Source organism: Microchirus variegatus (genome assembly GCF_963457635.1).
Source record: "Microchirus variegatus genome assembly, chromosome: 3".
Taxonomy (NCBI): domain Eukaryota; kingdom Metazoa; phylum Chordata; class Actinopteri; order Pleuronectiformes; family Soleidae; genus Microchirus; species Microchirus variegatus.
The window spans coordinates 28468875-28483646 of NC_139804.1; the positions used below are offsets into that span (position 1 = coordinate 28468875).

General features: G+C 40.6%; 1 protein-coding gene across 1 annotated transcript in view; it reads right to left on the reverse strand.

Annotated features, from left to right (window-relative positions):
• LOC310924855 (leucine-rich repeat and fibronectin type III domain-containing protein 1-like protein) overlaps nt 1–9883 on the reverse strand; it is a gene marked incomplete at both ends in the record, with an annotated part of 52493 nt that extends 42610 nt beyond the window's left edge. Inside the window, 6 exons of the mRNA XM_083886701.1 lie at nt 3823–4206; nt 5286–5443; nt 5526–5769; nt 6002–6255; nt 8456–8607; nt 9691–9883. Of these exons, the coding sequence (XP_083742827.1) occupies nt 3823–4206; nt 5286–5443; nt 5526–5769; nt 6002–6255; nt 8456–8607; nt 9691–9883 (1385 nt within the window). The remainder of the gene's footprint in view (nt 1–3822; nt 4207–5285; nt 5444–5525; nt 5770–6001; nt 6256–8455; nt 8608–9690) is intronic.
• Between the last annotated feature and the right edge of the window lie 4889 nt (nt 9884–14772).

Here is a 14772-nt window from a genome sequence, read left to right on the forward strand (position 1 = left end):
ATCAAAGCCTTAAATGTAACTGTAGGTTGTTTTTTGTTGTTGTTGTTGTTGTTGTTTTTTTCAAAGAAATCTCTTCACAAGCTGTATTTATATCTGCACCTTAAAGGCAGTCTTGCTCCCTCATCGTTATTATTATTATGCAGAAGAGGTGTGTCTGTCTGGAGGCTAACACACTGCGAAAAAACGCAATTGCACATTACTTAACATTTTAAGATTTTGCAGTCGAAGCACCTGCATGTTGTTTTGTCTATTGTTTTATTTCTTTAAGTCAATCTGCCTCTCTTTGTCAAATACTGATGCACTTTCCCTGGTTTTGAACCTGCAAAATGCCAAACTGAATGATGCTTACAGCTCAGTGTGCCAGGACACTGTATGATAAATGTATTGAATTAAATAAATAAATAAATAAATAAGTAAACCCATGCGACCAGAGGACTCGCAGTACAAAACTGAACCCATTGTTGCATATTCATACCTGACATTGACTAAGCCCTTGCACTTATCGTGTACAATATACAATAACTACCTACTGACATATTTACATGCTCTCATTAATCTGGATTTACCCTGCACCAAGTCATGTTCTAAAACCACAGGTTATGTGAGTTACTTGTGGCAGAAGAGTGACAGAGACTGACTCACAGTAGACACACAGTTAAAATTAAACATCTGACAATAAAGCCAACATAAATCATTGCTTAGATGAAACAGGTAGTCGGGTTTATCCTGATGAGCTACAGACTGCATCCCTATCTGATGCCACTGTGTTTGACTGGGTAATGTGTTATCACTGTTTTGGCCTCCAGTGTAATCTGAAACGTTTATTTTTGCTTAACCCATGAGAGAACACATAGATCGGCATGTTTTTTTTTTGTTGCTTGTGCCTAAGGATCAAGTAAATCAATGGGTAACATTTTGAAAAAGTTGTTCTTTTTTGGTATCTATTTGTCTATTTGACAACTTGTGGTGTCGATTTTGGAAGTGGGTGCGTTTGAGTATTTCTTAAATATCCTCCTTAAGAATTGTCGACACATTTGAATGACATTCACATTGTCTCTCTCTTTAAACATGTTATATTACACAGCAATAACAGCTCTTAAGAAATCTTGCAGAGCAGGACAAACGAGAGAACAAGAGGGGAAGTTGCATCAAGACAGGGACGTGAGGAGGAAACAGAAAGGCATGTAACCCCACATCACAGTGATTTATCTTCTCACCCTCACGCTTATGTTTATTGGCTGAACTCAAATTCTCATTTACTATCAAGATATTTTGTCTTGTTTTGTTTATTTTCAAATCTTAAAGATTGAATATAGATTTCAATTATTCTTGATTCAGAGACATGCATACACACGGGTACACTCACCTCTATTCTTAGCCCCTGTGCCCACTATCTACATCCAACCTCAAACACACACAGGTGCAGCTGGGTAGTTGCTATGCAATGGAATAGTTGTCATGGTTAGAGGTGAGTGAAGCTGCCTGTCTCTCACTATAAGATGAACTGTCATATGAATTAGTGTTCATTTAGAGAGCTGTCTTACTTTGATATACCACTATAATCATTTTTTTTTTTAAAGTAGGTGCTATCATTTTCCATATCCCACAAGTGGTTGAATTTGCACAGATTGTCTGGATCCTCAGTCAAATTAATGCATTTGGTATATTCTGTGAGAGGATTTTCATTTTCCCAAGAGGCAAAGTTAAAAGGCTGACAAAAGCTAATGTGGTTACAAGCGTAACGCTGTATGAAGCATTTTGGGAACTATTGTACTAACAGTAATAGGATCGTCAGTAGCAACAGATATATCTTGTCATTTCATCGGCACCTGGAAAAAAGGTGAGATAAATCAATAATCAGTGGTTTCTGGGATTATATTACACCTACTTTTAAGGAGATGAGTGAAACCTTTCTCCACAGAATAAAATCATAATGTCGCAAGACTTTTGGTTTGTCAAGTGACACTTTTCAAAGGTGTCAAGTGAGGGAGTATAAATCAGGATTTCTGTTTTTTCCTACCCTGTTGTCATGACGACCTCACAACATATGAACGCTCCTACGAATACTGAAAGAAACGGTATTTCCAGGCTTTCTGAGGGATTTTGCAGTGATGTTGGCAGGGCTTTCGGTTTTGCACAATGGATGATTCGCAAGGGCACAGATTTAGAGGAGAACTTAACTTGAACACATATTAGTGCTCAGTAGTTCATCCATGTTGTGTTTTTTCCCCCTCTCACAACTGTAGCACAGATCCTGCAACATTCACACTGTACAGAAGTAGTAAGTGGAAGAAAGTGCAGCAGTTCCCTGACCTCGCTTTTGAATCCGCAAAACCTTTCGACAACTTTTCTAGCTCATTTACGCAGGGTGCAAATTGCCAAACTGGACGCCAAAATTCCAAACGTCCTATTTCCTCTTGAGTTGAGGCCATGGTTACAGTCGACTTTTTTGTTCGTCTTGGTCTATAAAATCTTCCCACCAAGTTTCGGGAAATTCGGTGGAACTCAATTGTACCTCTTTTTTTCGCCAGACCTGACCTTTATGCCAAGTTTCAAGAGTTTTTTTTACGCAAGTTAACCCCCGCAAAGACCGCAAAACTACAGATATGATAATAATCTGAAGGAAAACGGGTTAATCGCACAAAATTTGTGCCAGGAGCCGTTTCAGCCCCTGCCATTCGTGACTCGCACCCTAATAACGAAGGGGTGGAACAGTGTCTTTACTGTAATATAAAATTAGAAAATGATCCATCCATAAAAAACAGAAAGAGTGAGTACATATCATATTTAAAATTTGTCTCCCAGTTAACGAACCAGGTGAGCCAAATGCTGAAGCTTCAGCACATACGACAAGTCCAACGTTTTGACGTATTGCTACAGGGAATCTTTGAGCGAATGTTCGGTAATACTGTTAGTTTAATGATTTGCCTTCAACGTCCAATGGCTGCGACAGTCTGCCATTGATCACTTTGCTGCAAATGTGATGGGGCTGGACATTATGAAGACACATGACACAAAATGACTGATTTGTCAATATCTGTCATAAAGCACTAACTGGGCCATCAATTTAATTCCTCAGAATCTCGTGCAGATCCACATGCCTTCAATGCAAGAGACAACATTAACCAAGTTTATTGATTAATATGATCAAATTCTGCACGTCAAATAAAGCTCAATAATGTCCTAACAACTATCAAGTAGAATTACTATAGTACTGTATTCCATATATTTATTCAAACTCTATTTGTGTCCATTCACACATTTTAGACTGGTTATGTGTGACAACATGTTTATGTCCAGTAGAATATGCCCACACACACACAAGAAGTCTCAGTCGGAGTAAAAAATCTGACACCCACTGAAATCCCAGTCGCTTAAAATTCCACCAAACATACACATCACAAAACTGTAGTGTTCATAACCAGCAGTGAAACCACACAGTAAAAAAAATAAATATCAGCAGAGCAATGCATTAATGAAGCAAACTGACAGGGAAAAGCATTGAAACTTGGTTAACGGCAACTCTCCTCACATTTGGACCCAGACTGCAGTCACTGAACCTGACAATGGCTCGGCTTCATTACAGATGTCTTAATCATTTCAGATGATTAGACTTTTATGACTGGACGAATGGTTTATCTCCACTTGCGTCATCCGTCATATTTTGTCACCCTCACAGCAGTGGGTGACATCTGCTGAATACGCACTTACAGACACTTCTTACTAAAAACACATCTTTAAAAAAATTAACATGCGTCATTGTCAGTAAATTTAACAGAGACATACGGACGGATCACAAATTGGGAGTGTGGATAGACAGACCTGTAAACCAGTGCGTCGTCCCCAGAGCTGTTGTACTGAATTTGGAACATCCTGACTCCGGATATAGGCGGCGTCTGGCTGGTCCATCTAATGAGGGCCGAGTTTCCTCTCAGTTCCACCAACGAAACTCTCCGGTCTGCTCCCCGCGTCTCATTGTTAGGCAGTGCTACCTTGGAGGATGTTAAACTATCAGAGGGGGCGGGCTCAGAGGACGGGTCTCGGCTTCGACTCGTGCTGTTTGCAAGGTGGGGCATCGCCGTGACGACGAGCTCCACCCTCCCCGTGGACTCGCCAGCTGCGTTAGAGGCGATGCACGTGAAGTTTCCGGAATCCTTCAGTGATGTTACGTTGATCTCCAGGCTTCCATTTGGGAAAACTAAAGTTCTGTAAGAAATTAATACAAAAATAAAAAAAGACTTACAACCTTCATATTTGAATGAATAATCAATTGAAGAAAAATAATATTGTCCATCTGCCAAACTCAGGTACATGTATGTATGCACCCAACGCTCATTCTTTCCATCAAACGACTTAAGCTGGCCTCCCTTGTCACCCATACATGGGCCAACTGTTAAATTATTATTTTTCTCCAAATCAACTCATTTACCCACACCTCCACTTTGACGCCTGCAGGACCTGATGCTGCTGCCAGTGTGGCATGCCAGCATCCATCCAGATTCTCATCCAGAATCACTATAATGACTTGCAGCCTGAGGATTTATGGCTTTACCCCCACAAGTTTAGGCATAAGCCCAAATGGTACTTGCCAAAAAAAAATAAAAATAATCAACATCGCTTTATATCCACAAGCTCGGTTTATTTTTTGGTCAGAATGAAAAACAGAAATTCCAAAGGGTTAGCCCTAACCCAATTAAAAAAAAGGTTTAAAGGGGTGGGACAACATACAGAAAAACCCTGTCAACCCTGGCATTGAAATCTATGATGTTCTAAACATGATTACATGGCTATCTGGTAATAATATGTTTGATATTAGATCCAATTGCTCTCCCTGGTCTCCTCCCACTTGTACTGGTCCGAAAAACCCACAAAGCTGTGTTATTGTGTTTGCTTACTTACGTAAATTCTCAATTCATAGCTGAGAAGTGAAGCGAGCACTGCTTTGAGCGAGTGTTTGCTGCCCAATGCCAAACTGCACATTTGCAAAGGTTTGACATGCATATTTTCTGCCCACACAGTTATTGTATGAGCACTGTTGGCTTTTTTGTTCCAGATGTCAATGCTGAACAATGTCAGCAGTATTTTTTTTCTTTTTTTTAAAAAAGGTTTTCAACATAACTCAAGCAAGTCTGGTCGCCTATAGCTGACCATTGAAGATATGACCTGCATGACTGAGAACCTTCAGAGACAAGTTTCTGACCTGTGGCCTCAGTGGATATTACATTAGCACCATTTCCTTTTGAAAGATTGTGAACTATACAATACTGCAGTTCAAAACGTAATACCTGGAGCTGTTAGATATAAGTCTTCCCTCGGGGCTGATCCAGTGGACTTCGGGCTCTGGATCGCCATTTGCTTTGCATTTCAGGCTGGCAGGTTGGCCCTCCATTGCCGTGGTGTGAGGTGACTTCCGGGTTAGAACAGGTGGGTCACAAATGAACTCCTAAAGGATAGAAAACAGCTTAAGTCGCGATTTCGAATCCGCATTGGTTTTGAGCTGCATTTTTTATTTTGTCAAACCTGACCTCTTCAGGTATTGTCCAGAAATATTTGGCACTGAGGTCAGTGGGAGAGGCGCATGTCTCGAGGTCATCTTCCCTGGTAAGTCTCCTCAACCACAGAAGTTCGCAATTGCAGTGAAGTGGGTTACCACCAAAACTCAGCACCAGCGAGGACAGAGGCGATCCTTTGGACTTGGCATAAACTGGGATTCTCAGGAACAAGGGATCAGGGGGAATTTTCTTCAGTTTGTTGGATGTCATATCTAGCCTGTATATGGACAGTGAGGGACATTAGGAAGAGATGGAGACTTAAATGTATGTTAGATGGATCGAAATTAATTTAGCTAATTGGTTAACCATTCAACACATAATCAGCGGGATAAATAAGTCCATAACTCAAGAAATTAACGATGCGTTTAATCATCATTAAAGTCATAACTGTATTCTTGAGTTAACACACATCACACTTTCTTTCCTCTGCATTCTATACATCCTTTTACCTTGCCAGTTTGTGCAGGTTGGTGAACACCCCCTGGGGAACATTCTCTATGAGGTTATGATCCATATTTAGGGTATTGACATTGGTCAGGCGCCCAACCGTGTCCCATGGCACGTGGGCAAGGTTGTTGTAACTGAGGTCAAGATCCTCCAGTGTTGACAGAAAGTCATCAAAGGCGTGGGGCGATATGTTGTGGAGCTGGTTGTTGGCCAGTATTAGGTGGCGCAGGTTGTTCAGGCCTTTGAAATGATCGTCCTGATGAGTGAAGTAAATGCAGTGAGAATCCGTATCATTCCATAAACACACATCTCTTAAAGGTGTCTATAAGGGATGGGTACTAAAACCTGATATGAAAAGAAAATACAGTTGTATCATGAATAGATAATATGTAATTAAGCTATTGATTGAGTCTAGCCCCTACAAGTACATACTAATTCAATCACAAATTCATTAATACATCATTAATAAAATGAATAGCCAAACTGAATCTATAAATACATACGTTATCCATTTTAAAGTTTGCAACATTTTGGTTTAATTGTAGCAGCTGCAGCAAATCAAGCTACGTCTCTCTTTACTTCTCCTGGTCCGACCCGAAAAGAACAAGATAAAATGTGATTCTATTACAACAGTATGCTTTCTGAACAAATAAGAACCAAAGTACTGGATCGATAAGGCGAAGTGGATCGATGTGCAGAGGTATTAAGTTGATCACCCACACCATGAAGACATGATAAAGAGTTGTTGGAGCTCGTTTAAGGAAAGAAGTGAAGATCGGCAAGCAGCAGTGTGGGTTCATGCCAAATAAAGAGTATCGCACATGTGATTTTTTTTGCTTTGAGACTGCTGATGGAGAAATATAGAGTCGGCCAGAAGGCGTTGCACTGCGTCTTTGTGGATCTAGAAGAAAGCTTATGATCCGGTGCCAAGATAGGAATTGTGGTGTTGTGTGAGGAAGTCTGCATTGGCAAAGAAGTATGTGAGGGTGGTGCAGGACATGTGTGAAGACACTAAAACAGTGGTGAGGTTTGCAGTTGAAGGTAAAGGCGGGATTGCATCAGAGATCGGCTCTGAGCTCCTCCTTGTTTGCAATGGTGATGGACAGGTTGACGGATGAGGTCAGGCAGGAGTCTTCGTGGACTACGCCGTTTTGCAGATGATATTGTAATCTGTAGTGAAAGTAGGGGACAGGTGGAAGAGAGCCTGGAGAGGTGGAATTATGTACTGAAGATAAGAGGAATGAAGGTCAGTCAGGAGCAAGACAGAATACCTGTGTGTGAATGACAGTGAGACATGTGGAGAGTTAAGATGCACCGAGTAGAGGCAGTGAAAAATGGGTGAGTTTAAATACCTGGAGTCAACCATCCAAAGTAATGGACAGCGCTCAAGAGAGGTGAAGAAGTGAATGCAGGCAGGGTGATGTGGGTCAAGACGAGTGCTGCACCTTACGATTATTTTTCTATCGATTCATTTAGCGATTATTCTAATGATTATTATTTTATTACTCCATTCCTATGTTTAATATATCAATGCAATGCTTGTCTCATTAATATTTTGATATGTTATATAATCATCTTCTCTTTCAAATAAAATGACAACAAAATACAAAAAAAATTTAATAAATATGCACTCTTAACTGGTAATCTTTGTTTTACAGTCCAACATGATACTCTCCTAAATAAAATGAAATCAAGTGCTTGTCCTATTCAAGTTTATGTATCAAGATATGACATAGTTAGTTTGGCAGCAAATGTTGTTGGTGCTCGGTGCGCACAGTGCCCAGCACGGATCAGCGTTCTCGGCCCGTCCTATTGTCATATTATCCCCTGGCTCAGAACTTGTTTTAAGAATTTATGTCATTTAGAATGTAAAAATGTGGTTTGTGTATCAAGATATGACATATTTATAGTTTGGCAGCAACGACAACATCTTGACAAAACGCTCTGGGATGCTTTTGCTTCAGGCGTTCCTGCATAGCAGTTTTACTGCTGTGATGACGAGCCTTTTCCAACTTGCAGAGTTTACAAACCACAACATTGTCAGGCCTCCATCTAAAATACTCATATAGTTCGTTTTATTTGTTTGTTATTTACTTCAAACCTGAACTGAAGCTAGCTATAATGTATGGCTTAGAGACGGTGTCGTAGATATTGAGATCCTGGAGTGAACAGGATGAACGGGATTAAAAATTAGCATATCCGAGCGACAGCTCAGGTTGAACGATAGAGAATATATTTTACAAAGGATGTTAAAGATGGAGCTGCCGGGCAGTAGGAATTGAGGAAGACCACAGAGAAGGTTCATGGACATGAGGACAGTTGATAGAGCAAGATGGAGGCTTATGATCCGCTTTGGCGACCCCCTAAAGGGAGAAGCCAAAAGACGAAGAAGTAGTAGAAGAAGTGTATCCATGCCCCTGCTATACACTTTGCTTGTTTGGCACCATCAGTCTTACCTTTATCACAGTTAATCTATTAGAGTCTAGGTGGAGCGCTCTCAGCCGTCGCAGGTCACTAAATGCTGAAGGGAGTATCTGACTGATAGTGTTTCTGGACAGGGTCAAATGTAGCAGGCTGGTCATGTTGGCAAAATCCTTTCTTCGGACAGCTGGTGGCGAGCAGAAAAAAACACAAAGAGAAGACACAAGGAAAAACTCCATAAGCTAAAATGCAAAGGGCTAGATATACTGAAAAGGTAGAGCTGAAGGAGATTTGGATGGCTCTGAAGCATGGAATCCACTTGAAGTGGAGTGAAAACAAATGTATAGTCGCACTTATGTTGGACAACAATAATGAGTCACTTTAGTCCATTGTCTAAAATAGCAAGCAGTAACTTATGTTTTGAAGAGGAGTGTTATGTGACATGCATAATTTGACTTAAAGTTTTTTTTTCTCCCTACAATTTGTTTCAGCAGCAGTGCTGTTGTGAGGATGCCAGAACAGCAAGGCCCATATTTGTTTCAATTGATTATCATTGTAGATTAGCATTTGCTATCTTTTGTATCTTCATTTGCAGCTTTCAGGTGCTCTGTTGTGTAAGTTATCAGTGATAATCATTAGCGGTACAATGATATTAATTATCATGTGACATTTTTGCATTGTCCTCGATATTCTTGCAGCAGTGGCAGACCTGAAATAATGCACAGTAGGAGAAACACTGCTGTGTGATTTAATGCACGGCACATCACAATATCTTATCTTATGTGAAAGCAGTAATAGTTTTTCAGTATGTATAATTGTTTTCAGTCACGCCTCGGATGATTAGGTGCATGACTTTGGACGGACCAAATGACGATCAACATTCAAATGAAAGGACGAAGTCACACTTCAGTTCTTAAAAATAAGCAAATACAATTAAAAAATGATGTACTCTACTACTGTAGTGGACTGAAAAGAGATGTGCCTTGTGTGTGCACTCAGTTGAGTAGTTTAGTTGCAAGCAATTGTTCCAAGGTAAGGTGAATGTGCCACAATACATACAAGCAGCCACTGAATCTGTTTCCATGTGAACAACCAATCCAAATATACCCATCAAATTACAGTTAATGGCAAATTAGGTGAAACAAATGGACCAGTTTATAAAGAACGTTGCAGCACTCTTGTGAAACATGCTGCGCTCTAATGTGTGATTTGAATTCCCATGCTGTACTAAATTGAATAATATCCCGATAAAGACTGGCAGGTACATTACCTGTGATGAAGTTCTCTTGAAGTCGTAGCTCCACGGTGCGCCGGTCAATGGCTGCAGGAACAAACAGCAAGCCCGTCTTGGAGCAGAGGATCGCCAGCGACGGAGAGAGGCTCTGGCACATGCAGCGTTTTGGACACGGCTGTCCTCTGCATGCTGCGGCCAGCAACAGCAAAGACAGCCACAGCCGTTCCATTATCCTCCAATGGAAACAGGTCACCTGGAAAACAGATAGAAACACAGCAATGCATTTTGGGTGGTTTTCAAATATGGTGTCACTAAAGAAAAGGTGGGTTAGTTTCAGAGACACTGTTAATGTCCGCTTTATCCTCCACCGGAGGGTCGCGAAAAAAAGACACTTTCTTAAAAACTTAATAAATAAACAAATAATTAAAGTCAAGACAGAGAATGAAGACTGGAAATTAAATGAATTCAAATTGCAATCAGTTCATACTGGACTCTCATTGTGTGATACGTTGTTTTTTTATGTTTTAACAACATGAAGTATATTTCAGTATCAAAGTGTAGTGGTACTGTGGAGTAGGGAGTGCACTGTATGTTAACCCATTGACGCCGGGAAAGCATTGCCGCGTTTCTACCATTAGAGTCGGGAGCGCGGCTACGCTTGTTCTACCATAGACGCCGGTAAAGCAGATACGTCAATTTCCGGGGGGGTATAAGGATTCCTCGCTGCGTTGTTTCAAGGACTTTGACACTGAAGAAATTATTGAAGGCAGTGATTTTGAGGATTTTTTCTCGGCTTCGATGACGTCATCGCTGATAACATTGAACGCGCTGAACGAATCGACCGGGATTTATGGTTAAGACACAATAATGTTTGAAGGCGACGAGAACGGCGATAACGACGATGAGTTTGAAGGTTTTGAAAGTCACGGAAGACGGAGAATTACCACCGTAATCTGCGGAGTGTTTTCAACCGCACACCAGGGGGTGACAGTGGATTTACCTGCAGATGCCACAGCGCTGTAAGCACTATCACCGTCACATGTGAAGCAGACTGTTACAGTCATTACATGCTGTTCATATTTCCTGCTGTTTTTTTAATTGAAAATAGTTATTCACTTTACTTTTACATTTTTTTTGTATCTAAATGAACTCAATTTCCCTGGAAAGCCACAAGCGTAAGCTCTCAAATGCTTTTTCAATTGTGTTCCTACATTTGCTACAGAGGCTGAGAAATCAGTCATTTAGTAGGCATTGAACCTCAGGTTTTGGAGGCATTTTTTTCCTGGCGTTTCAGGCCTTAATGGTTTAAAATGTTAAAATAATACTATATAGTAATACAAGGAACACAGTTTAACTGGCATACTATTCCATTCTGCACTGTGTAGTACTTATGCTGCATACTTGTGAGTCAAAGTCAAAGAGTTGTTAACCACAGGTGTTACAAATGGGTTCCTTGTCTGCTTACGTGCTAAATATGTCTAATTATCAGCAAGGTGCATATCGTCAGTAAGTCGACTGGTCAATTGGGCGCCGCGCTAATACAAATGACTGTTCTGTCGTCGTGCTGTGATGTGACTAACCCGTACCTATTATTTACTTTTCTATTAAATTGTGACACAAAATGAAGAAATAAGTCAGCGAGTCACAGTCAGTAAAACATACAAGTGTTGCCTTATGGTTACATCTCAATCACACCCGGTGGTGTGCAAAATATTATCCATATCATATTTGTCCCCTCCCATTTCAGCCACCATCTACTTTACGTTATATATACACACTTGACTATTATTTAAAAGAAAAAAAAACGTGATGTCACCCATAGGACTCACATTCTGAAGCCTTGAAATTCACAATCTGATCCGTGTTAAGATTTTGCAAATGCAAAGTCTATTGAGCAATACCAGCTGTCAATCAAACTGGTGTCCACACACATTCACGTACTCTGCTTAATCGTCTATTTTCCTCTAAATGGGAACATTTTGTATAACATTGATTGAAGAAGATCTGCAACTCGCAATTAAGACCATTAACTCAGAGGAAAACTCCTAGTGTTTACTGATGTTGTAAATTAGGTGTGAAGTAGACTTATTCTTCTTTGGACTTTTATTCATACACTGTTCTTTTTTGCATCCAGCTTAGTTGCCCCCTGGTGGCTCTTCAATTTACTTCTTATCTCCTAATTAGCTTCACTGGCAAAATGGAAGACTATGTCCATGTATTTATTTTTTGGGCTTTCAATAACTGTCACAAAACGCCTCTTTCCATAAACCTCCCCAGGAACATCCCTTCCTGTAACCTGTAATTAAATTATAGGCTGACATGTGACTCCCATACCATAATGTGGTGGCACACAATCATGGCTGGTTCCCTGTAATGAAGCAATTTGTGGATTATGAAAATAAATGATTTAATTGCTAATTTAGAAGCTAAGTTAGGCACAATCAATACATGTCCATGCATGTTTATCTGTCGGCAGCAGTGTGTTAGCCTAGCTACGGGGCTAATCGATAGCATTGAGCTACATTGAAGTAAAGTGCATGTGTACCACCTCTCTATCCTGACTAAATGTGTATAGATCAGTTGTGATTGGATGTGCAGTGGTTCTCCAGAACAGAAACACAAAATGTCCTCTGTCAGCCTTCAGTGCATTCTCTGTTGATGATGTTCTATCATTCAAGGTCTACGTATTATACTGTTGATAATTCCCTCTACAACACCTTCCCCATCTCCTTTTCTGTGCGCAGACCTTTTTCACCTGTTCTGAGAAAACCTCATACCAGTAGGCTTTTTTCTCTTCTCTTTTCATGCTTTACTCATTCAATGGTCCCTATTTTTCTAAACTCATGTGAATACATCACATCTATTATAAACACATGCTTTTTCACTATTCTGATTATTTGTAATGTTGGCTCAGGTTCACGGTATCCCTGCTCCCATTTTCTTTATATCATTTTCTCTTCCTGTTTGCTATTCTCTGTAACTAATGCATTTCTTCATTCGGCCTAATCTACATTTCTATCACACATCCCTTATTTTTCTCATTGCCCCTGCCTTTCAGGTCTTCTGACTATCTATTTTTTTTTTTTTTTGTAGAGCCAGAATCAGAAACGGGTTTATTGCCAGGTAAAGCTTACACGATACAAGGAATTTGCTCCAAAATACAAAATAACTCCTTTGTGCGCTTGGACCCTAGTCAGAAAATAAAGAGTAGAGCACAATTCTTTCCAAAGGAGATATATGAATGTAAAACAAACCCCAAAAAATCTGTGCAGTTTGGGCATTGTGCAATATGTCGAAGCCAGAGATAAAAGACTGTACAAAGTGTGCACTCTGAAACTGGTCGTGCAAAGCAGCAGTTTACAGTGTCAGCGAGGTAAAGAATGGTTTCCTGCAGACGATTGACTTCTCATTCTTAATCGTGTCCTCCAACCAACGTGCTTTTCATTTTCTTGTTTTTTTCTCATGATCAACTATCTTACAAACCCCATTCCTCGATCTTTCTCTCTTTCTCTCATTCTTTCCTGTGCTCGCTCCATATTTCCGCCCCGCCATGCATCGCTCACTGTGCCACCCTGTTTATTTATATGTATATTGTGCATAATGTATATTTAATGTGTACAAATGTCTCCCAACCGTTATTTTAAACCCTCTGCTTGATATACTGTACTGTAACTAATGCAGCTGTCTTAAACATTCAGACATAAATCACCCGCTTCTATACTGAGTTTGGTATAGAATTACACAATACTATTCATACCTCCACTGTTATAAAGTCATTCTTGTGTTTGTGTGTCTTCAGAGGAAGCAGCGGTGCACTCTCACAGCCCCGAGGTGGAAGTGATTTTGCACAATGCCCAATCATTAATATTTGTCGCCGCCACAGTATTATTATTATTTACAGAAAAATTAATTTTTCTTATTTATTAACATTTTCTTTCATGCTAGAGCAATCAATGAGTATAGAAGAGCTTTGAATATGTGCTTGTTGTTGTTGTTTTCTGTGTAACACAGTGTGGATGATGGTGATCGGTCACACAACATTCCTCCCCGCAGTGCCTGTTCAGCTGTAACCAGGTTTATAACACAGGACCGTTGTAGTCTCTGGCATTGATTTGAATTGCAAACTAATGCTTTGCAATAACTGTTGAGACACCTTGACAGTTGTTTTGTCCCAGCTCAATTAAAACTGCACCTGGTTTTTCAAATCACTCGTGATGTAGCCACTGGCTGTGTTCACTCAAAGTTTCATGCTGCGTGATAGTCGAAATACTGCTGATAATAATAATAATAAGTGCATTATTCAGCATGGTTCTTGAGGCTATACTTTAGTTTATAAAATCAAGTCATATGGAAAAGATGGTCTTGAAAGTATCAGGTTTTTTATTTAATCTCGTTCTATTTTCTTACTCTTGTCTTTAGTAAGTTATTTGTGTTTGGTGGTACTTAGGTGGGGTTAAGGCCCAGGAATACTTCCGCGCACGGTAGAGCTTAGATCGGTCCCCAAAAAATCAAGCCCGACCCGACACATTAACTGTAATTCCGAGCCCGAATTAAACCCGACATTTTTTTTAAAAAATACGCGAGCAGTAAATATACACGTACGTCCTCCCAACAGTCTAATTTACAACAATAACAGAGCCGCTGAGATCCGCTTCCATGAAACGCATATGTTGCTAGTGACGATGCGCTTCCTGGTTTTTAAATGATGCGTTCATGGCCGCAGGTTTTTACACCTTCACACAATACGAAGTGCTGTAACATACCACGTGAACACACGACGAGGGAGAAAAAACGCAAATGCTTGATCAAGGGCCTGACCCGGCCCGGCCCGGCCCGAGGATAGTGGTGGGAAATAATTGGCAGAGAATCTAAACTCTAGCGCACGGACCCAGCGCGCATAGTGTGCATGGCGCCGATTGCATCATTAGGGCAGCTGTGGCCTAGTGGTTGGGGCATCGAGCTCGAGACCGGAAGGTAGCCGGTTCAATCCCCGATCAGTCCGCAGCTGAAGTGCTGTTGAGCAAGGCACCTAACCCCCTCACTGCTCCCCGAGCGCCGCTCACTGGCATGGCAGCTCACTGCGCTGGGTTAGCATGTTCTCCACCTCACTGTGTGCTG